The following is a 23315-nucleotide window of genomic DNA, read 5'->3' as shown; positions in this document are numbered from 1 at the left end:
ATGGATATTATTAGATATAAGCAGACTGGAAAATGGGGGCCCTTCCTTGACCTCAGTGAGGCCTTGGCCCCTTTCAGCCTCATGTCGGATCCCAGCTCTAGAGCTGGGCTTGAGCTACTGGATGATGCAATCATTAGAGACCGTGGCCACAGGCCTGCTGGAATGGAGCTTAACTGGCAAGGTCAGCTGGTTGTCGTGGATGCTGCATTTTTTTTTTAAAGATGTTATTTATTTGAGAGAGAGAGACTCAGTGAGAGAAGGAACACAAGCAGGGGGAGTGGGAGAGGGAGAAGCAGGCTTCCCGTGGAGCAGAGAGCCTGATGGGCTCGATCCCAGGACCCCGGGACCATGACCTGAGCCGAAGGCAGACACTTAATGACTGAGCCACCCAGGCGCCCGTGGATGCTGCATTTTAACCAAGCTCATTTGGCTCTTCACAGCTCAACCACCTGTTGTAAACAGCTGAAGGGGGCCTGGTTCCATTTGGAGGTTGTCGCTATCTCTGATATGTTGTCCCTCCCTGCAAAGAGAAGGGTGTGTGGAAACAGGGAGGAAGTAACAGTTGCTTCTATCACAGAGCCACTCTCTTTGTCAGAAGCAACGGTCCAGGCATGGCCAGTCATGGGTGGTCCTTCTGCATGGGATCTGCCATCTCTTTGAAGACAGGATAGTCACAGACCTAACTATAGAAGCAGCTCTGCAGAAAAGGCTAGCATAGCAGGCTGGAACCAGATCACGGAGGGCTTTGAATGCTAAGCTGAGGGATTTAGAATTTATTCTAGAAGCCGTGGAGCATGATTGAAAGTTTCAGAGCAGGGGAGTTGTAATAAACCCAGTGGTGAAAGTGGGATGCTGGCTCAGTGCTGCAACTAAAGAAAGAGAGGGGTAGGTGAATCAAGGGTAGACTGGGAACCAACTGGGCAGGTGGCCAGTTTAAGGTTGACTTGAGCAGGATAGAAGACAGTCCACCAACAGAGGATGGACCAGGACACAGAGCACCAATAAAACTGGTCACTCAACAATCCCGTGATCCTCCCACACACCTGGGCCAGAGGAGGCATTGCAGAGGCTGGCCAGGGCTCTAGAGACTTCCCAGGGAGAGGCGTTGCTGCACTGTGAAGGAAAACTTCCAATCTTGGAACCATTTCTAGCCCAGCTCAGTTGTGCATTTTTTTCTTCTTTTTTAGTATCAGCAATATCTTGGGCCTGAATAGAGTTCTACCAGGGGTTCTAATCAGGGGTTCTTCTTCCCCCCTGGGGTTCCAAAGCTGAAGAGGTGTTTATTACGGAAGCAGTGAAAAGAGTATGTTCTTCAGCATCGACTGACCTTGGTCTGAGTCTCGGCTTTGCGCCTCATTAATTGCATGGGCCCTTGGGCAAGCTACTTAAACCCATCTGTAAAGCAGGAATCAATAAAAGTATCTCATTTGGTAGTTGTGAGGCTTAACTTAGTTAATATATATAAAGTATGTAATCAGTGCTGACCACATAATGGCTCCCCAGCTCCTGTTGGTATCCTTTTGTCTTTCTCTTCTTACAGCCCAGAGTTTGTCCTCTGTGGATCCTGTTTCTCTCTAGCCAGAGGTAGAGCCATGATGGGAGGGATGTCATCAGAACAGTAGCATCTTTCACTATGAAGTCAGTTCAGCCAGACCTCATTTTACTTGGCACTGGCTCCCAGAAGGACTGTATCACTTTAATGCTGTGAAGTAGCTGGACACCCCAAGTATAGTCCTGCTTGTAGTCCTTTGTTCAGTGAGATATGTCATCATTAATTCTTTTATATACATTAATTCTGCTGAGTTTAATTCATCTACAGGTGGAGTGCATCTGTAAACTTACTTAGCTACTCAGTCACTCCTCAGTGAGCACTCACAGTAGAAGGCCCCACGACCTCATCACAGAGCCTGATTGTCTCTCCCTAGATTCTCACTGTGCCCTGGACCCTAGATGGACTTGGAAATTCAAGATGCGTATGACCAGTTAGCTCTGGGTGGAACTCTTTGTCCAAAAGGGAACACAGCTATACCCTCATCCTGGCCCCAATGAGAGGAGAACTTGGGGGAGCAAGTATGCACACAAAGGGCAGCCCCCCCAATTTCACAGTTAGCCAGGGTATACTTTGTGGAGGTCCTTCTGTTTGGTATTGGGGTTCCTGGGATGACACAGCCTCAGCCTCTGTACTTGGAACTTCACAGACTTCATGAACCTGTTCTTGTGCTTGACCTCATGGGCTAGATGTCATTCCTGGCCCTGGTCACTGGGTTACCAGATGTACAGGTGAAAAAGCTCCTCCTTAAGGGAAGGGCTGTATTCCCTAAGGAAAGGACCAGGACACGCAGATCTGGAGACGTGTGCTAAGACAGCCTCAGAGAGGGAGCAGGCCTACAGGGCCTCACTGCTGCTTTGCAGAAGCGGGAAGTGCCATGGGCCTTGGGGTCCATGTCTGCCCAATGACTGGCCTTCAGTGGAAGGGAGGACACTGTATTGGGAGGGGTTGATATATTGAGATTTCTAGTCCCAAATAACCACACAGTACCAAATCTACAGAATGACAGCAATTTCCTCCTATAAGCTTTATCCAAATTCCCGAACATACTACCTTAGTTTGTGGAATATGACTATCACCTGCCACTAGATGGCCTCCCATGTACACACAAGCCTTTTGCACGTAGCGACCTTGAAGTAGATTTTCTGGAATTTTTTTTTTTTAACATGTACACACACATGCACAGAGAAACAAAATCTTAACTTTCACCATCTTTGAAGCTGATAACCAATTCATTAATTTCCCTTTTAACATTCAAATGATAGAACTTACATTCTCTGGAAAATTGGTTTAACATAAAAAATCTGTGGGAGTTCTTAGATCTTCTGGGCCATAAACTACATGATTAAGAAAGAAGTTGGATTTGAATCTGTTCTATTAAATAGTATGTTTTGATTTGCCTTGTAAAGTAATCCATGCAGTGTTTAGCAGAATAGTCTTTAAGTTCAAAATTTTTTATAGTGCTTACTTTAAGCAATAATCTTTAAGTTCATTTTTTTTTTTTTAATAATGCTTACATTTAAGCAATAGTCTTTAGGTTCAATTTTTTTTTTTTTAAATAATGCTTACTTACTCCCTGGCAGGGAGTGTTTTGAGATATTTTAAATATTAACTTATTTAATCTTCATAGCTTAAATAGCTCTTCTGTATACATCATTATAACCATCCTGAGACTAAGGGACCTGAGACTAAGAAAACTGAGACGAAAAGTCTACTTTTCGGAGAGTTTACTCCGTGTTTCAACCAGGAATTGCCAGGCTAATCAAACGCCCAATCCTGGCTCATTTGCACTATATCCTGCCGCCTCCCACTGGTCTAAAACAATCAGGAGGGGCTTAGCAGAAAGTCAGTTGTGGCATGAAAGATATCAGAATTCTGATTTCTCTTTTTTCCTTCCTTTCAATTTTCTTCTCGAAAACATAGTAATAAAACAATCTCTAATTGCTGTGAAAGGACTTTGTGTATTACACAGATGTCTACTACTGTTATTATGGGGATATTTTGGGTTTTGTGAGAATGTAGAACTCCCCGATGTGCCCAGGAGGTGTGTGGTCCTTCACTCATTCACACAAAAAGTATTTCTTTTGAGATCTCCCACACCGAGGTGTCTGTGCTACATCAACGACAAATCTGGTCCGCTGTGCACTGTTATAGTTGAGCATTGCAATGAGGTTTTCCTGTGCTTCCAGCAGGTAACTCTCCCTTAGCCTCAGACCCAGAAATCATAGACAATGGTAGGAAAACAGCAGAGGTGGGACCACAGCTGAATAGGAAGATGGCCAGCACCACCTCTGCATAAGCCAAACCACCAGCAAGAGGCAGATGGGGTTTTTAAATCATTATTTTGGAACACAGTGTGCTATTTCTGTACCCAAGAGTTTCCATTTCAAATGGCCAATCAGATCATCTCTCTGACAGAGGCCTTCAACTAAAAAGCACTAGTCTCTGGATATATTTTAAAGGGCATTCTTCTTCTTTGGACCCGATACAAGCCACTTTTCTTGTTGCTCCTAAGAGCTTCTCCAGTTTGGCTTAAGTAATGCTGTTCAACCCAGGCTTTGATCCCCAAGCGTGAATAATTTTGTATCTGGAGGTTCTCATTGGCAGGCTCTTGGAATAAGGAAAATTCTGTTTTCCTTCTGGATTTGAAAACCCAGCGGTAGACGTCACTCTCATTTGACTTCTTAATATGCTAGCTGTTGTAGAACAGAATTCGGGCAGGTAAGTCTACAGGAATAAAATTCATCAGAGAGAATATTTGTAACTTTATTTGTAGTTCCTCAAGTTTTTGTCTCAAAACCCCCTAATAAATGTGGGGTGCCTGACTTTCTCTACCTTCTGTAGGGCCTCCTTGGGACATTGGCCCACACAGCAGCCTTATGCCAGGTTTCTTAGAGCTCCGGCCAAGGGTGCTCATCCACCAGGGCCATTCCATCCCTACCTGCCCAGCCTCTGGGGCACCAGGGGGCATGCATGAGCCAGAGATGGGGGATATAGCTGTTTCTGCCTCAGAACCGTCTGTGCCACTGGGGCCCCATAGGGACTTTTGGCATTTTGACTGAATGTCTGTATTGTATCTGCAAGAAAGAAAAACGACAAGGGGGGCTGTCAGAGGGACTCCCATGGATGTGCCAAGGGAAACCAACAGTGCAGAACCACTTTGTACCTACAGTCCACACAGGACGCTCAAGGAGGACAGCGTTCAGTGTTGACTCAGCATCTCTGCTGTAAGAGGGAGGGGAAGCCTCAGCATTTGCCCAGACCTGTGATGATCTGTTAGTCTGTTACTCTGAACCTTTTCCTGCTGCAGTGACGTGGGGACCATGATGCACCTAATCAGGCTAGGGGCTGGTTTCCCTTGTAGGAACTCTTAGGTTTCAAACTCTTAGGTTTGAAACCATTTCAATCCTTGGAACTTCTGAAATTGGGGCCTCCAGGTTCAAATTCATTTCCTGGACAACACTGAACCATAGACCATCAAAAGGGCCAGAAATGGCTGGCTTCGGCTGTATTTCCTCCCTCTCTCCAAGATAGGAGCACTCTGATACCTCTAACAGTTGGGCAGTTGCAAGGAAGTAGCTGAGGGAGGGATGGGTGGGAAAGTAAAGCCCAGAGTCTCACTAACCCATGCAAACTCTAGCCACTGGGCTACCACAATCTACTTTGGAGCATAGTTTCACAATTTAATGTGCTCATTTCTTTCAGCCCAGCCCATGGGGTCACAACTGTGCCAAAAGTTGATTTAGAAAGACCTTGATGTCACTGGAATATAAAAATCAATAAATGGAGGCCTTTTTTGCTACCTGCAGTAGGTCTCCTCATCTCTTGCCTGGACAACTCCTAATTGGTCTTTATGCTTTCATTCTGCAGCTCTTCTACACATCCACATCCATTCTCATACCGCTGCCACAGTGATCTTTCTAGAACATAGCTGATCCAGGCATTCCCATAAAACATACAAATAGACAAGAAGCTTAAGTGGTTTTCTGTTGCCTTCAGTATCAATTCTAAACCCCAGAGGTAGCATTCCTGCGCCATGTCATCCTGGACCTGACCCTCCCTGTCACCCTCTTCCAAGAGCACACCTGGAGGCGTCCAGTCTGAAAGAAGTCCTCACTCACTTGCTCGAACCCTCCTGGCACATCAGATCCCTTTGTCCATGCTGTTGCCTTGGCCTGAAATGCCTTCTAAACACCTCTCTGCCTTGATACTTTTTCTCATCCCTCAAGGTCCCACCAAAATGTTCTAAAACCCTGAAATCCTCCCCTCCTTCCCTGGTTCCTCAGCAGTCAGACTCTCTTCTTTGCATTCCCACAGTCTTGTGGACCTCCAGTTGGAGCTCTGCTGAGCACTGCTTTGTAATTTTCATACACCTGGCTCCCCATCAGATGATGAGGTTTTTAAATGAAGAGACTAAGCAACCATCACTGTACCTAGCTCAACACATGCTTGATAAGTAATGAGTGAATGATCCAGAATATTTCGTACCTCCCATCCCAGACCAGAGAGACCCAAACGCTGTGGTTTCTGCTCCAGCCAGCAACCACCCTTTCCTCCTGGCCAGGTGCCTGATCTCAGAGCCTCATACACCTCAGCCCATAGCCATACTGTGGCCTTTGGCTCCTGAGAGGAAGGGGCAGGGCACAGTGGCTGTGTCTCTGAGAACATGCTGGAGAACAATAGCAGGAAGTGTGCAAGTGGGAAACAATCATTGGGCTTAGCCCATATGGAGGAGCTTCCTGATTGGCTTGATTTGTTCTGAGCAGGAACTCTTAGAATAACTTTGGAATTATCCCAGTGGGATGACAAATTTCTCCACCAAGGAGGAACTGTCACCTGGTAATATCAAGCATGGAAAACATGGTTACAAAAACAACAACAACAACAACAAAACAAAACAAAAAACTCAAAAAACGTGAGAGGAAGTTCCCTTTAGGAAGACAATTTGGATTTGCCAAATCTCCCAGCCCCTGCCACGGCTCTCTGGGCCAACCTCCTTCTGAGAGTCCACCTGAGGCACAATTCACCTGTCACCTGTACCTTCCAGTTGGAGAGCATTCTCTCCTCTAAGGCTCAAAGGCCAGAGGTTCTTTCTGTCCTTTGTTGGCCTGTCATGCAGCTCGTGGAAACTCAGACTGTAGGTGGCCATAGATAGCAGTGCCCCCTTTCAGAACCACATTCCTCTGATAGACATTGATTGAGCACTGGCTGTGTACAAAGCACTCTTGTAGGCATCATGGGGGCCATAGGAATACACCAGATGCTCTTTTTACTCTCACAGAACAGTGGTTTCCAAACCATGTTCTGTTCTGTGGAAAGGCCCAGCCGAGGCAAGAATGGGGTAGGAGAAGCAGGAGGGGCTCCCAGTCCACTCAGGCCTCAACCAGAGCTGATCTATTTGATCAAGATATTGGAAAAGAAAATTCTACACCAGAAAGAGGAAATACTGACGACCTTTAGAGTAGGAACAGTTTCATTTGCTCTTGGAAGGAGGCAACACAGGGCAGCCTAATACCCTAGGCTCCAGCAGCAGGCAGACCTAAGTTTGGACCCCAGCTCTGCCCTTTACTGGTGTTGGGCCACCAGTTCCTGAACCTCTCTGAACCTCCAGTAGATCATCAGTCAAGTGTGAATTATAGTAATAGCTACTCTGCAGATTGCAGAGAATTGAATAATGCCTGCAAACAACTTAGCACATTGTCTGGCTCATGGTAAATGCTCCATAAATGTTAGCTATTTTTACCACTACTACTCTTGGATATTACATAATTTTTTCTGATGAATGACTCATTAAGATGCTAATTCAAGTATCTTGAAAGCTCCATCAGTCTCCCTCAGAGTAACCTCCAATACAGACAACAGGCAAAAATGTGTTGATTATCCCCAGTTTGGGCATTGATAAAAGCCGTGGCTGAAGCCATGTGGATATGCACATACACACACACACACACACACACACACACACACACACACACACACACACCCAAACACACACAAACAAACATTCTCTCAGGGGTAAATGGGGAACTCTAACTCAGCAGGAAAGCTATCACAGAGTGCTGGATTTAGACACAAACAATGAGTAAACAGGGATTTGGATGAGAAGAATGTGCCATATAAACAATTTTCACAATCAGATATGAAAGCCCAGATGCTTCCCTCATGAAGGGCAAACCCGAAGAGAATCATGGGGTGAAACAAAGTAAACCCTGAGACTCTCCATCATTCTGGCCCAATTCCTGCATAGCTGTGTATCCTCTACTTGTATTTTTATGTAGGTGAGCCCCAGAGTAAAGAAGAACAGTGCATTACATATGCACACACGTGCACACACACACACACCCCTGAGGTTAGGTGAAATGATATATTTCAGATATTTGGGGAAGCGAGCAAAAAGTCTAAAAAACACAGCAGTTACCTCCTGCATTTTCTTATCTCAGAGAAAGCAAGTAAGACAAGTTGCTTCTCAGTCAGTTCTTTTCACTAAGTCTAGAGTTGCCATTAATTTGAATTTGTTCTTTCAAGAATCAGTTTTGACTGAAGGCATTGAGCCAAAGGGTCTGCCTTGAGGCTGCTGCCAGTTGAGAAACAATTTACACACTCACTGAAACATGTATTTCCTCCACCAGCATTTCTTGAGAACTTTCCTTGAGCCACATTCCTTGCTAGATGTAAACTAGCTAGATGATAGAAGCCATATTCAAAGAAAGCTAAAGAAGAGATGGTTAGTGTCTTCAAGAGGTTTGCAAAAGGGAATTGGGAAGGGACCCTCAAGTCCATAAACAAGTGATTCAAATACAACAGGAGAAAATTGGTAATAGAAATATATCCACAGGATAAGGCAGCAAAGAGGAAGGGCACCTTCACGGGAAATGTATCAGGGAAGACTTCCAGAAAGAGAGGTTACCTAAGCAGATTCTTAATGCGCAGTAATTACCCAAGGGAAGGGGAGAAGGGAGAATAAGGGCAAGTCAGGCAGAAGTGGTGGTGGGAGCAAAGACGTTGAGGCAAGAAAGAGCGCCCTGTGTGCAGGGATCTTTAAGAAAGTCATGTTCCTGGAGATGGATGGGAGGCTGGCAGCATGTAGACTAAGGAACTTAGAGCAGAGAGCTTGTGAGGGGTTTCTAGCAGGGGAATGCAGCTGTGGTGTGTCCACGCACATGCTGGATTTGAGGGTGATAAGGCCAGGTAGAGGCAGAGATTGATGAGAAGGTTGCTGTAGGCATTTAGGAGAAAGAAGGAGAGAGCTCTCACAGGGCTGAGGAGGAAGAGATATGAAAGAGATTTGTGGGGCAAATCAGCAGGATTTAGTGCTACTATACGTGTGTGGTGATTACCAGAGAGGGACAAGTCAGAGGTCAAGATAATTCCAGGTTTCTATCTTAAGTAGAATAGATTGGTGGTGATACCAGGAACTGAGGTTAAGAATGCCAGAGGGAGGAACAGGTTTATGGTGAAAGAGGAGTTTGGTCCTGCCTATGTTGGGTTGGAAGTACCTGTGGACTATCCACATGGAGACACGGGAAGTGCAATTGTATACAGAGGCTGGAGTCTAGGAGAGAGGCTGAAGGTATAGGTTAGGTAGATGTCAGCATGTCGTGGGAATTAAACCATGAGACTTGACGTGATTAGCCATGGATAAATGTCTAGTGAGGACAGTGAGCCAAATGAACATTTAATAAAGGAGAGAAGAGGAGCCCATATCAAGAATCTAGCGTCATGGCCTCTGAAGCAGAAGAAGAGTGTCCACAGTAGTTAAAAAATTGAAAAGTCAATAGATTCACCCTGAAGAGTATCCATGAGACACAGCAGTTAGGATGTCATGGACATGAACGAGACCAGATACAACACAGTGGTGGGGGCAGAAGGCAGAAGGGAGCAAGTCGGAGGGTGATTGCGATACGAGGATGTTGAAGCAGCCAGACGTGAGTGCTGTTGGGGGAATCTGGGAGAGAGATTCAGCAGTAACTGAAACAGGATGCAGGGTCGTAAGAAGTTTACCTATTTTTAATGCGAGAGAATTTATTCTTGTTTATGGACTAAAGGAAAGGAGGCATCTGGGGAGAGGTTGAAGCTATAAAGGGAGGGGATAATTGATGGAGTGCCATCCCAGAGGAATCCGCACGGTCAGGTGCACATGTAGAGCACTGGCCTTGAGCAGGAGAGTCTCTGAGTCAGAGTCGGGAGGTAGAAGGCTGGATGAGACATTTTTCTCTTCTTACAAAAAGAGACACTTCTTGGGCAAGAAAGTGTTTAAGCCACTGAGAAACGTGTTGCTTTGAAAGAGTCATCTTGCTGTTGTGTAATCAAAACTCTTTATTTCTGACAAAACGGGCTCAAATAAGAATCATACCCAAGAAATCAAAGCTCAGCACAAGCTTGGAAATGATTTCCTGTAGCAGAAATCAACTTGCACAGATTCTGATGGTGTGAGCCATGTGATTCCAGATGGAATAAACACACAAGAGAGGAGAGATAGGCTGGTCTCTGTGGGCTAAGGAAAACCTATGGAGAGCGAAATTCGCATTCATATTTATTTGGGATTAAATTTCGTTGCACCAACATCAGTAACAAAAAGTGTTAATACGTCCCAGCTGTATACTGAGATCAAGATATAAGTCAATACAATATTAATTTTTTTTCTCAATGTATATACAAATTAGTGTATTTGGAGGGGGAAGTAGCAAAACCAAGGCAAGATTTAAAAAACCATATTGAATAGCACCATCTCCAAGTTAGTTTCACTATGGAATCCTTTAAAAGTGTGCTCTTGCTTTGCCTTGCTTTTCGTTCTTTCAACATATATGTACAGGGACCAAAATAATATATAGTCCTATCTCTCAATAAGCCTATCCTCAGGAGAGGGGTGGTACAGGTAAGGCTGGGTAGGGTAAACACATTTTTAACATTCATATCAGATGGTGTATACCAAATACCTAATAGCGCTAGAAATGCTATGGGGAGGAGTGAACACATCGGGTTGAAGTGACTTAAGGAAAACATTACTAAAAAGACAGGATTTGGTTTGGGTTTTGACTCTTAGGTGTATTAGATGGGGTTGAGAGTAGGGAGTCATTCCTGGCTTTTTCACAGGGCAGCGTACTATCTGTTCTGGCTGGAACACGGGGAAGGGCATAAGGCTGGAAGGGGTTAGAGCAGAGCACGGAGGGTGTGAACTTCCAACCTAAGCAGTTCAGGTCCGGGAAGGAGGTGATGGAGAGCCACCAGGAGCTTTTCAATAAGGGAAAGGATATGAGCTGTACTTTAAGAATTCTTGATGGGACCATTCTCTTCTCTGCCATATTTCTGTCTCAGTGATGACATTGGGGAAAAAAAATGAAATGGGCTTGAGTTTCCACTGACACCTTGCAGTCAGGGAAGGTCCTGTTCTGTTATGAGGAGAAGTGGAAATCCTCTGTTTATTTAAGAGCTGTTAACCTTTTTTTCATAGTAAAATACCAAATGATCTGGGGTGATTCCAGATATGCTCATCTAAGTAAAAGGAAGCTGTTTCCTTGCAAACTGAGTCACAAATGAAAAATATTTTGGGAGTGCCATAGAAACAAATGTACTGTCTTCCTGAAATATGGAAAAGGAATTTTGTAGCATCTCTTTGCGTGAAAACAAACAATATTCTTCCCAATGCTCTCCCTAGAATATGGAAACAGAGAGACTGAGGTATTGAGAAAGAGAGAGAGACTGGGAAAGAGAAGGCAGGTTGGGGGTAAAGAGAGAGACAGGCTACGTATTCTAAGAACGGAGGAGGAGTCAGAGGATCAGGTCTCAGGCAGAACTGAGGACCCAGGAAGCAGGAATTAACAGGGCACTTTCCAGAATCCTGCTGTGGGAATGACTCACCCTCAATGTTTCTCCATTCTTGGGTCACTCGTCTCAAGATGCAGACTGGCCAAGAGTTCAGGCAACCTAGCTTAGTTATATTTCTACTCCGTGGCTAGGGAGGTGGGGTTCCCTCATCAGTGAGTGGTTTCACCAAACCCACAGCCACTCCAGAGGAATTGTGGAGGAGCTGGATGTTGTTCCCAAAAAGGAAAGTGGTGGAGATCCGGGGCAGGCACAATTCCCAGCTGCTGGCCCTTAGCCTCTTACTCACTTCTGAACCACATACGCTGTGGATGTGTCTTCTTCCATCATGTAACTGCACTTTATCGTCACTGATGAGCGCCATATTGTTAAGTCTTACTGTCCCGGTGATTAGCTCAGCTGGAAAGGGGTTTCAGGTGTACACAGACGGCACTGACTTGCCTCTTCCTCGTGTTAATTCGGCTGGCAAAGGCTCTGAGAGTCACACTGACACAAACATCACAGTCACAGCACAGCAAAGAGACGCTAAGACATGGGTGATTAGCATTGAAGAAAACGCAGGAACTTCCCTGCTGAGACTCTGGATGGGGCAGGGATTTGAGGTAGGGGGTTGCTCAAGCACAGCTTCAGCCAAGCCCCATTCATGAGAGTTGACTGGCAACCATGAACTCCAAACTTTGCAGTTGCTCATTCTTTCCTTCTGCTGCTGCTGAGTCATTAATGAGGCTCTGGGCTGTGAGTAGCTCTGGCCCCACATCCTTATCATACTTCTAAGAGCATTCATTCAAATTCAGCCATATGCACTAGATGTCTTGTATTGATTAGAATTAAATGTGGATACAGGTGAAAAGACCCACAGGAACAGTGGCTTAAACAAGATGTTTATTTCTCCCTCCAGTAAAAATCCACAGGTAGGCCATCAAGAGCTGTCCGGTGGCCATCTATGTGAATTCCTCAGGGACCCAGGGTTCTTTCAGTTTATCCGTCTCCTATCCTTGTCCTCAGAGTTCGAGATGGTCCTTAGAGCTCCACCGGCACACGTGTGCATTTCAGGCCAAATGATGAAGGAAGAGGTAAAGAAGAAAGGGCTAAAGAAGGTTCTAGAATCTGCCCTACAGGGCTTTCCCTTATATCCCTTTGGCCAGAATATGCTGTACATGGCTACACAAGTGGCTGAGAAATGTCATAGGGAGGTCATTATTTTGCGCGGCTGTATGCCTCACGAAACCTTAGGGATCGCATTGCTGTTCGAGAAAGGACGGAAATCGGTGAACAACGAACAGTCTCGGTTACATGTTTCCTTGTGCTGGCTACACAGAGATGTGGGCTGCTCTCCTCTCCTCTGAACACAGACATTCTTCCTGAGGTTCTTGTTTTGGCAGGTCGGCCAGACAGGCACCCCACTTGACTGCTCAACTATGAACCTGCCGTTCAAGAGAAGGGAACAGGTCTTAATTCAGTGGCTCGCCAACTGCCAAACCCTCCTGTTATTCTGGGAGAATTTACTGAGACTCAAACGCATGGCAACCAAGCAGCGGTGTTTGGCCTTTCTTGGTGTGTGTGTGTGTAACCCTAGCTCGGGTTTCTCAGCGGAGAGGAAAACTGTAAAGGTTCACTCCATTGGCTCAGTGCTTCTTCAGAAATAGACTCGTGAACATTGCTTTGCCGCTTTTCTTGCCTCAGCGGACTCAGTGCTGAGATCCTCCATGGGGAAGCCCACAAGCCCCCCCTTCCTCTTCCTACCTTGCTTGTCTACTCCTCCCACCCCCCCCACTCCTGGGCCCCAATTCATATCATCAGTGCCCCCTGCAACTGGGTGGCAAGTTCCATTTGCCTGGGTCTTCTCATTTCCCAGAATGGAGCCCCTACAAGTCATGCTGTTTGCTAAACTTGACCTCTGCACTTCCAAACAATAGCGCTCAGACAGTGAATGCTACAGGGAAATGAATGTCACCTAAATCAGAGCAATCTGATTTGAAGGTCAGCACTGCCGGAAGAGAAAATGGACTGCCTTTAGAAGTAGTGAGCTCCCCGTGTGGGGAGGATTTCAAACAGAGGTAGGATGACTGTTGAGTGGATGCCGCTCAGGGGTTTCATGTTTCTGGAAAGCAATTAGATTACATAGCTTCCACTCCTCCCCCGACCTTCTGTGGGCATGAAAAATACATTATGTTGCATTATGCATTCTTCAGGAAACGAGGGCAAAAAGAGGAAGTGGTCATAGGGAGGTAGTCCAAAAAAGTGGCAAAGAATACCAGTTCTCCAGCCTGACCACGAGGGTCCGAATCCTGGTCCCACATTATCTTTGTGACCCTAGGCAAGTCAGTGACCTTTCTGTACCACATTTCCTTCATCTGTGGGATGGAGTTAAAGAGTTCCTACTTCATAGGCTATCATGAAGCTTCAGTATCATAATGCTTGTAAAACACTTAGAAACAGTGTCTGGCACACAGTAAGCACTCAGAAATCCTAATCATTACTGTTGTTGTTGCATAGGAGCAGTATATATGTAATGAAAAGAGTATTAGCATTCTGAGCCCATTATTATCACCACCACTGATGAGGAAAGAAAAACAAAGCACACTTAAGTTTACAGGCAAAGTCCTCTCGAAGCAGTAAGATGAGTGGAAACCCAGTTTGTATTAGTCTGTATTCTTTTGGATTCGACTGAGAGACGCCCACACAAAGGAAACATTTATTGGCTCCTGTAAGTCAACAGGTTAAAGGTCCAACAGAGGGTCATGGGAAACAGTAGCTAGAGAATCAGTGGCCCAGGGTCCCTCTCAGGCAGCCTCTTCCTTGTTTTCTTCCACTGCAGAGGAGGGAAGGTAGGTCCTCTGCAGAGCCCTTGAGGCGAGGTATTTTTTTCTGGGCCAGACGAGGCACAGCAAAATGCAAGCACAGAGTGAGCCATGGGGAAGAGTCACGGGGGGGAGGGAAAGAAATGCCGAGGACCTCTCTGGGGCCATAGCGCTGAGCCATGTCAACTGGAGGGTAGAGTTTACTCTGCCTGAAAAGGCCATACAAGGCCACATGGCCCTGGGTGAGAGCGGGGACATATGATATTCTAGGCCATGGCCTGCGCTGTGTCCCCGGCCTGGCACGTTTTCTTCTCTTTTCCACCTGGTGAAGGCATCCTTCAAGGCCCAGCTCACCTATCACCTCCTCAGTTAAGTTTAGCTCGCTACCTTCTAGCAGTTAGAAATTGCTTTCAGCTGTGACCTCAACAGGGGCTTAAACTCCTACAAATCTGGAGCAACAGTCCAGATGCTTTTTGAGTTGCCTTGTAATGTGTGTGTTTACCTGGCTGTTATGGTCATTTGGCCAAGAGCTCTCGGGAGCAGACACTGTGGCTGACTTCACTCTCCATCCCTGATGCTCAGCACAGTGCCTGATAGAATGAAGGTGCTTGCAGAAAGTTGGATGGATGAATGCATAAATGGATTTTGAAATGAGAGTGATTGATGCCTCTCACAGAGCCATAGGTCTTTCGTATTTTCCTGTGAGGGAGGTCCGTTGGGGTTAGGTAGATTTTATAAGACCATCTGGCCATGATTGCAACTTTATCGCTGGTAAATTAAGCCTGCATAGGTGCAGTGTGTCACCTCTGCTTACAGCCCATTACAGTTTGCTTTGTGCTCAGAAGAAATTGAGCAAGCCGGTCAGAGGCTGCTACGTGCACCTGTCTCAGCCTAAAGAGCCTCGATTAACCTTGCGTATAAATTACACTTCCTGCCCGTTCTTTATCTTTAGCTCAGCAATAGCTACTTGGCTCCTCCAGGGAAGACTGCATTAGATTTCAGTCATGAAACTACAAAGCAGTGGCATCTCCAGCCTGGCTGAGATGACTCTTATTAACCCCATTACACTCCGTTTCTTGGGACGCTCGCTGGCTCCGAGACAGGTTTTCCACAAGAAAGATAGCGATAGCGGCCTGGGCCATTCAGTGCCCTCAGGACCTGGCCCCAGCTCACATGTGCGTTTGTAGAGAAATCTGCCACTCAGATATGACCTGCCTGGACTTACATAAACTGTCGATTTCCCACATTCATCCCCTTTGAGGGAAACTCATTTGTTGTTACTGCAAAAGTTTAGTTTTGTTGCTTTCTCTCCCTCCCTTCCTCTCACCCTCTCTCTCTCTCCCGCTTCTTAGTTACGCAGTATCATGACCCAGATCTTTAGTGCTTAAACTATATAGCTGAGAGCCCTGAAACCCATAGGGCCAGGGGCAAGCTGTGGAGACAGTCGGCCAGCCAGTGGGCATCCGTCCACAGAGAATTCTTAACCACCTGGGGCTGCTTCACTGGGAGACATGAGCTACTTAGAGTCAGCCTTCCCTCACCCCCCTACCCCTGCGCCTTTTTCCAGTCAGCCATTCTGAACACGGTTTTGTTTATTTTAGAATCCCCTGAAGTGCCTAGCTCTGAGTCCAGCCGCACAAGGTCCATACATGTTGGTTGAGCTGAATGGAAATCCATGTTGGAGTGTGCCCATTTAACCCTTCAGGGACACGGAAGAAGCAGGCTCCTTTCCCGTGCCCCAGTCTGTGAAATGCTGCCTTCTCAGCACAGGGTCAAAGGAGGGTTTTTTAAAAAGCCATTTATTGGTTTTATTCTGGTTAGACAAGGAATACATGATTTCTTTAAAAATTGGGAAAATATTGAAAATTATGAAGAACAAAATTAAAATTCCCCATTATCCCATTACCCAAAGGCCACTACCACAGATGTTTTCCTGTTTTCTCACCTTAGTCCTCATGAGGGAGGGCCCTGTATCACTCCAGATTTTTTTGAGGATTGGGGGAAGTGGGGCAGGGGTAGATTTTTTCTTTCTAATCTTAAAGCTTCAGGCATTATTGGGATACACACACACACATTACAAATTTATATATATTATTGGGATATGTTTTATTAGGATATATATATTCACATGTGTATATCATATAATATATACATATATAATACATACCCATATAATATATAAATATTTGAGCTGTATCAGCTATTGCCACAATAGTACTATATGACTACTCTCAAACTCAGTGGTTTAAAACGAATATCACTTATTATTGCTCATACTTCAGTGACTACATTGGGTATTTGCTGATCTAGGCTGGGCTCTGCTAAGCAACTCTAATTTCAGGTATAGGACCAACTGGGCATGGCATCTGACTCTGGGTTGGGCTCCAGTCTACTCCCTATGTGTTTTTCCCGGGGCCAGGGCTGAAGGGACAGCCATTGAACAGAGAAGCTCTTTTCTTGGTGCTAGCAAGGCACAAAAGGACAGACCCCAATGCGCAAGCACCTTCCAAGCCTCTCCTGTGTTGTGTCTGCTAACATCCCATTGGCTAAAGCAGATGACATGGCTGAGCCCATAATCCGGGGCCAGGAAAGTACAACCCACCCACCATGAGACCAAAGCAAGTCATGTGATCAAGACCAACATCAGTGGGTCAGGGATGTATCCACTTCACTTCCCATGGAGGTGAAGAGGGGAGGGAAGGAATATGTTTGAGAATAATAGACTCTACCCACGTCCTACATATCTGCTGAGGAACTCTGTCCTCTGTGATTCAGTCTGCTCAGAACCCACCTGGCAAGTGCTATCATCCAATCTTCCCAGGAAGCCTCCTCCAATGCTCCTCTACGCATTGAACAAGTTCAGTTTCGGGATCATTTGACTGCCCCATGTGTGTTGTTCCTATTGCACATTCATATCCCATTTCTTGATTTCCCCCAGAATAATTTACACAGAGGTGGGTAGAAGATTTTGCTGCACATCTGGAAGAGCAAAGGAGTTTTGTATCTTTTTGTTTATTTATCTGTGTCACTCGGCCCCGTCTCCTGTAGATTCTGTTTGCATCTCAGCCTGCACACAGCCTCTCAAATCCAGGCTTGCTGAAGAATTCACCCTGGCCTCAGAAATCCTAAAGGTTTCATTTGGCTGAGCCATGTCTTTTTGCAACTTGGTTTAGTTTCTTTGATTCTTTCAATATACGTATGTTGAGCACTTGTGCCCTCCAGCCCCATGATGAATTTATAATCTAGAAGGGGAAATGAATGATTTCTATGTGCTATCATATGGGGTTTACGGTTGCTAAACTTCAGCACTATTGGTATTTGGGGCCAGATAATTCTTCATGGTGGGGGCTGTCCTGGGCATTGAGGGAGGTTCAGCACCATCCTTGACCCCACTACCCACTAGATGCCAGGAGCACCATCCCCACTCTCCTTGAGTTATGGACAACCAAAATGACTGCAGACATTGCCAAATATGCCCTGGGGGACAAATCACCTCTGTTGAGAACCACTGCTTGAACATATAGTAGACTTGTTAAGACCTCTGATAAACCAAAATAATGTGCTAATAAATGAGGGCAGTGTTATTTCCTGGTGGTGCATCTGTGAAAGCCTCATGGGGTAGCTGGTGTGTGACCTAAGACTTCAAGAATGGTTAGGGTTTTGAGATGGGTTTCTCAGGGGAGGGGAAAACATGGGGCGCAAATGGGCAAATAAGGAATAGTTCTTGTTGTCCAGAGTGGAGGCCATGTAGGTACTGGGAGGCTAGCTACTCTAGGGCTATCTAAGTCATTATAAGGACTTCCACTTTTACTGGGAGTAAAATGATAAATATATCTGTGTTCATTTGGAGGGAATATGATTGTACATAGAGTTTGTCTTCATAATCCAAAGTAATTGCTGCAAAGTGTCATCTGTCCAGAGGTCATTTTTCGGATGCCCAGGAAGGAAACCTCTGAGGGGCACAGTGCATCCCTAAATAGACCCATGCCTGTAGCTTGGTGTCCCTTACCCCTCTGAAGATCTTAGTCTGGACTCTTTATCTTAGGTCTTAGTTGAACAGACTTGGTTAGCCAGTTCCCACCAGCAGATTAGAAGATGGAAGGGGGTGGTGGTGGGACAGATAGAGAGGGGCCCAGATTTTGCAGCAAAGCTCCCAGCACAATAGAGGGGAAAGAAACCAAAAGCAAAATTGAATGAGCAGGGGCGCCTGGGTGGCTCAGTCGTTAAGCGTCTGCCTTCGGCTCAGGTCATGATCCCAGGGTCCTGGGATCGAGCCCCACATCGGGCTCCCTGCTCAGTGGGAAGCCTGCTTCTCCCTCTCCTCCTCCCCCTGCTTGTGTTCCCTCTCTCACTGTGTCTCTCTGTCAAATAAATAAATAAAATCTTTCAAAAAAATTGAATGAGCAAACAAATATGTTCAGGCCAAATAATTCTTTAGGCAGGGGAACATCCACCCCTTCATAATCCTAAGGACATTGCTGCATGACTGTGTCACCCTAGTATGCCAACTTCTGCAATGTTTAGCAAGGCAGGAACTACACAAGATACTGTAGAACCCATGTGGTAAGAGTTTAGCACCATGGTCAGGAGTAAGGTCTAGAGTTTGACTTCTGGCTTGAGGTCTTGCTTCAAGGCTCTGCAGCCATCAGCTAGCCCCTTAACCTTGCCAAGCCTTACTGGTCTCATCCGTAACATGGGGACTCCCTACTCAAAAGGTCATTGGGAAAGTTAAATAAAATCCACTGTGTGAATTCTGAGCTCCATTCTTGGCACAGATTTGGTGCTCAATAAACGTTAACAGTTAATACTATCATTTCATTGAAAGAATAAGCTCCTGAGACCTCTCCCAGATTGAAACTGTTTTGGAATATTCCCAGAGTCTCCCGGCAGTACCCAAATTTCCCTTTCAGAAAATACCTAGGATAGCCGTGACAACTGAGAAAGTTCCAGAAGAAAGTTCCGGTTGTATCAGTTCCCCCGTCCCTTTTCCCTTCTTTTGGGCGGAAGAGGACGGGCCCCTGAGGGCGATGACAGCAGGCTCGCGAGGGTATTGGCCACCAGCCTGTGGCAACGTTATTTCCTTTGAGCGAGATTAGCTTTTCACCCTTTAGAAGAACTGATAGAAGAACAGTTATTCTGAGATAACTAGGAGACCAGGAAGCTCTTTTCCTCTGGCCATTATGCCCTATGCTATGCAAAAATATCTACCCCCAAATTAAGAATGGGCACATTGACAGAGTTCGGGGGGAGACACCGAAGCATACTGCAAAGCGGTGGCACTGAGCTAGTGGCAGTCCGTCTGGGTTGTTTTTCTTCGATTACTGTCTGCGGAGTGGCAGAGCTGAACACGCAGGATGCTCTGTGAGGTGCCCTGGCCTGGCACCGCGGCATTATAATGGAGCATGGATACTGCCAGGAAGTCACCCCACAGGAAGGAGCTGCTCTCTGGCCCGGGGATGGCAGGACAATAAAGGACCCTGTTCTCTGTTTGTGTGTTTTCCAGGCTGGAGCAGGAAATCCAAGCGCTAGAAAGTGAAGAGTCCCAGATATCTGCCAAAGAGCAAATCATCCTAGAGAAACTAAAGGAGACAGAAAAATCCTTTAAGGACTTTCAGAAGGTAAAGAAAACAAATGTGATTTCTCCAGATTATATCCGAGGGGAAGTAAGCACTAGCGAATGGGCGCCGATGGAATCGAGGCCTGTTAATACTGCTGAGAAGTCTGAGCCCCATGCTCTGAGAAATGCGGTGCAGGTGTGTGAGGACCTGTGCGGTCTCTGACCCTGACCGTGGCCTGTAGTCAGGTGTGGGATCACCTGGTCTGCGGGGAAGCACAGAGGAGAGCCTTTCAATCAACCCCATCTACCTATTGTCCAAACCCTTTATATGCCTGGTTGCTGAAAAGTCATCTCCCCTTGGACTTCAGGATTCTAAAGCCAATTCTTATGAAGCAGATTAGACCTGCTCCTTGTGGCTTTAATTTAAGTCTTTCCTTTATAAAAAGGCCAGAGGTAAAACCATATCAAATGGATATGAATTTCAAATACACAGAGTGTAAACACTGTGGAAACAGATGGTGCCGTGTAGTGCAGAGGAGAGAATGCGTAAAGCCAGTAGTCTCTGAATATCTCAGGACCTTCCTTCCATTTTATCGCCCAGGTACCCAGACCGAAGAAACAATCCAACCAAATTAATTTTAAGATGGGATTTTCAGATGTCACTTCTCCAACACAGCCGAGGGTAATTTGCTGGATAACCGACGTAAATCCCTCCTGGGAGAAATTCAGTATGAGGTGGGAATGATAAAACATTCCCTTAAATTTCAGAATCCCAAACAAATTTCCCAGAAGAAAGGAGAGCATTGGGTTTACCCACCACGGTCAAATTCTGGACCTGGGGGAAAGAGACGGGTTAGATGGATGAGGGATTGTCCCCCCACGTGTGTAGTGACACTCTGCCCTGCTTTTGTTTCCACAGAGCTTCTCCAATGTGGATGGAGGTAAGTGGAAGAGCTCTCTGCCCCCATTCTATAGAAGAATCTTATCCCGGTCAGTTTAGTGGGCTCCACGAATACAGGTTCACCAGGAGATGCGATGTGTTGGTGTGTGAGGTCATCAGAAAGAAGGAGTAGCTCTCTGTGCAGGGCCCTGAGGAAGTGCACATCCCCAGGCTTGTCTGCCTCTCTTCTTCAAGGATGGTTTCTCGACTCACCGTTTTTAGTCTTACACAGTTGGCCTGGCTCCTTCCCTTCCCATTTGGTCCTCAAGGTTCACTGCTTGGACCTTTCTTGAAAGGTGCTCTGCCTAGAGTGCTGACATTGGGACCAGGTCCCTGGCGAGAATGAGCCCATTTGTGCCTAGGACTCCAGGTCGCGACACACATCAGAAGGCCATCTCGTGTTTAGGAAATCTTTCTAAGGCTGTGTTTTCACTCTGAATCAGAAAACTGCTATTTCTCCAGCCTTCCAGGGTAACAAGGCTGGGCAGAACCTCCCTCCCTGTGTGGCGGAGTTGGCCTTGAACCCATGAAGGGTGGGAGCAGGGCCCTGGCTTCCTGACCCCATCCTGGCAGGAGCGGGTCTTGCTTCTGTTCTCTCTTCCCTTACGTGGGAAGAGAGAATTTCCTGGGAATGAACTTGAGGTTTGTGCTTCTTGTCCTTCACCTTGCTCCCCTCACTTAAGCTACAAACTCATGAAAACCACTCCATTCCCACTTTCACTATGGTCCTCAACTAGACCTGCTTTAAAAGGCCAGGACTTGTCAGAAGGATCAGATGCCATCTGCTCTCCTGGTTCTTAGAAGGTCATCCTCTAAACTATGAAGATGATCAGGAGCCAGAGTAAAGGTTGGCATCAGTGTTTTCCCAATGTCATTTGCAAATATAAGGGCAAAGATTTAAAAATGCAGAGATGGGTGATGGGTGATGTATTCTTCTGGATTAGCAAAGATATTTGCACTAAGGATAATTCTGACTTTAGCCAGAAAAAAGTGTTGTGTTGTTTTATTTTATTTTATTTTATTTTATTTGGTGGGGGAAGATGGTTTCCAGCAAATACAAGGCAGGGAATCTGGATTTTTGGCCCCCGGGTGATCTTTGGGAAGGTAGTAAAGTAAACTTCATGTTCCCAGCACATGTGGGCAGGGACAAATCAGGGCCAAACTAGCAGGGACTCCAGGTGGAGGACCTATGACATTCTAAAGCCTTCTCTAGGGTGTGGCCAAATCAGGGCTCTTGTTCTGTGTTTTGGGGATAGAGCATGGACGGAGGAGGTGGCCTTGCCTCTTTGGGGGAATAAAGGGTGGCAGAATGGGAAGCATAGTGGGCTTCCCTAGTGCTAGGAAAGACCCGAAGCAGGGGACGTAATCAGCAACCATGCAGTAAGTGTGAAGCTGGAATGGGGCTGTGGGTCATTGGCCCACAGACACCTACATCCTGGAAGGGTACACATTGACCTTTCGTGCTTTTACTTCTTTCTTTCCTCTCTTCTTTCTCAAACCAGAATCTCTCCTAGACTTTTCTCTATAATTAGGGAAGGGAAGGAGCCTGAATGTCATGTCTCTGGGAAGGCTCTGTGGGGCGCGGAGACCCACATAGCCTATGACTTGTTAACAAGCAACACGGAAGCCAGATGATAAACCCTTGCCACTGCATCTTTCATTTTCCCAACGTGAACTTCTTTCATTTCCTCCTGCATCACTTCCCACAATTGGCATCCCTTCACCTAAGCAGTTCATGGAAGTGGGAAGAAACTTGATTGTGACTAAAAAGAGCCTGCAGAGAAAATTGCTCTGATGACTCTGTCCTCAGTCACTTTTTGACAGAGGTGACCTCAGGCTCAAAGATGCAGACATTTTAGGGATCCCAAGAAATGGCCAGGGAAAGGTTTTTGTGGTCTTATCTGTGGTTATGATTCCTGCCATCTCTGGTTATACCTAAGTCTGGGTGGAGCTTTCCATTGCACCACATCTACTGGCAAAGAAAGAAGTTTGAAGGAGGCAATACATCCTCTAAGAATGCTGTCAATGTTTAGCTCACTCTGTGGTCTGAGAGTACAAGCTGAAGCAAATCCAGGTGAGGGACTCTGGAATATCTGATTAATTTCTCATTCTTTGGTTTCAAAGGACCCTCGATATCAAAGTTGCCAAGACCCTCTCAGAATCAACCACCTGTTGTTACTAAGAACTAACCCGGAAGTATTCTAGAACAATAGCGCCTTGAGAAAAATACCCCACTTCTGAAAAGCTGATTACAGAATCCAAGGCCAACTAGGATTATCTAACTGTACAAGATGCTGCAGATAATCAGCAAAAACATCCCTAGTTTAATGAGGTACCAAGGAGATGGCTGCTGGTGACCCCACGTCAGGTCCCTGTGCATGTCACCCTATGCATGTCAGAGGACATAAAGGTACAGCACTGCTAGATCAGCAATGGCTTCAGATTGCATGGTAGTCCTGGCCATCAAGAACAATGTATTCCAATCTTGAGTAGAGGTCCCTGGCCTTGTACATTCTGACCCCCCTCTCTTCCTCCCCACCCCATAGACACACTTGTTATATGGCAGAGTCTTCATCAGTGGGGTGGGTTGTTTTTACTGCCTTAAATAGGCAGAGTGTCTTGTGTAACTGTAGTTTCCATGTAGTA

At 46.0% G+C, this 23315-nt stretch overlaps 1 protein-coding gene across 15 annotated transcripts in view; it reads left to right on the top strand.

The window, feature by feature from the left end:
- The window catches only part of PALM2AKAP2 (PALM2 and AKAP2 fusion), a 471064-nt gene that overhangs the window by 237845 nt on the left and 209904 nt on the right, over nt 1-23315 (top strand). For 12 of the 15 annotated variants that reach the window (XM_027615591.2, XM_027615592.2, XM_027615599.2 and 9 more), the window contains 2 exons: nt 19676-19790; nt 20649-20670. The exons of the other annotated variants lie outside the window; for them this stretch is intronic. In XM_027615591.2, the coding sequence (XP_027471392.2) occupies nt 19676-19790; nt 20649-20670 (137 nt within the window). The remainder of the gene's footprint in view (nt 1-19675; nt 19791-20648; nt 20671-23315) is intronic. 15 annotated transcript variants of the gene reach the window in all.

This window comes from Zalophus californianus, chromosome 13, assembly GCF_009762305.2.
Source record: "Zalophus californianus isolate mZalCal1 chromosome 13, mZalCal1.pri.v2, whole genome shotgun sequence".
Taxonomy (NCBI): domain Eukaryota; kingdom Metazoa; phylum Chordata; class Mammalia; order Carnivora; family Otariidae; genus Zalophus; species Zalophus californianus.
This window is presented reverse-complemented; position numbering and strand designations above follow the sequence as displayed.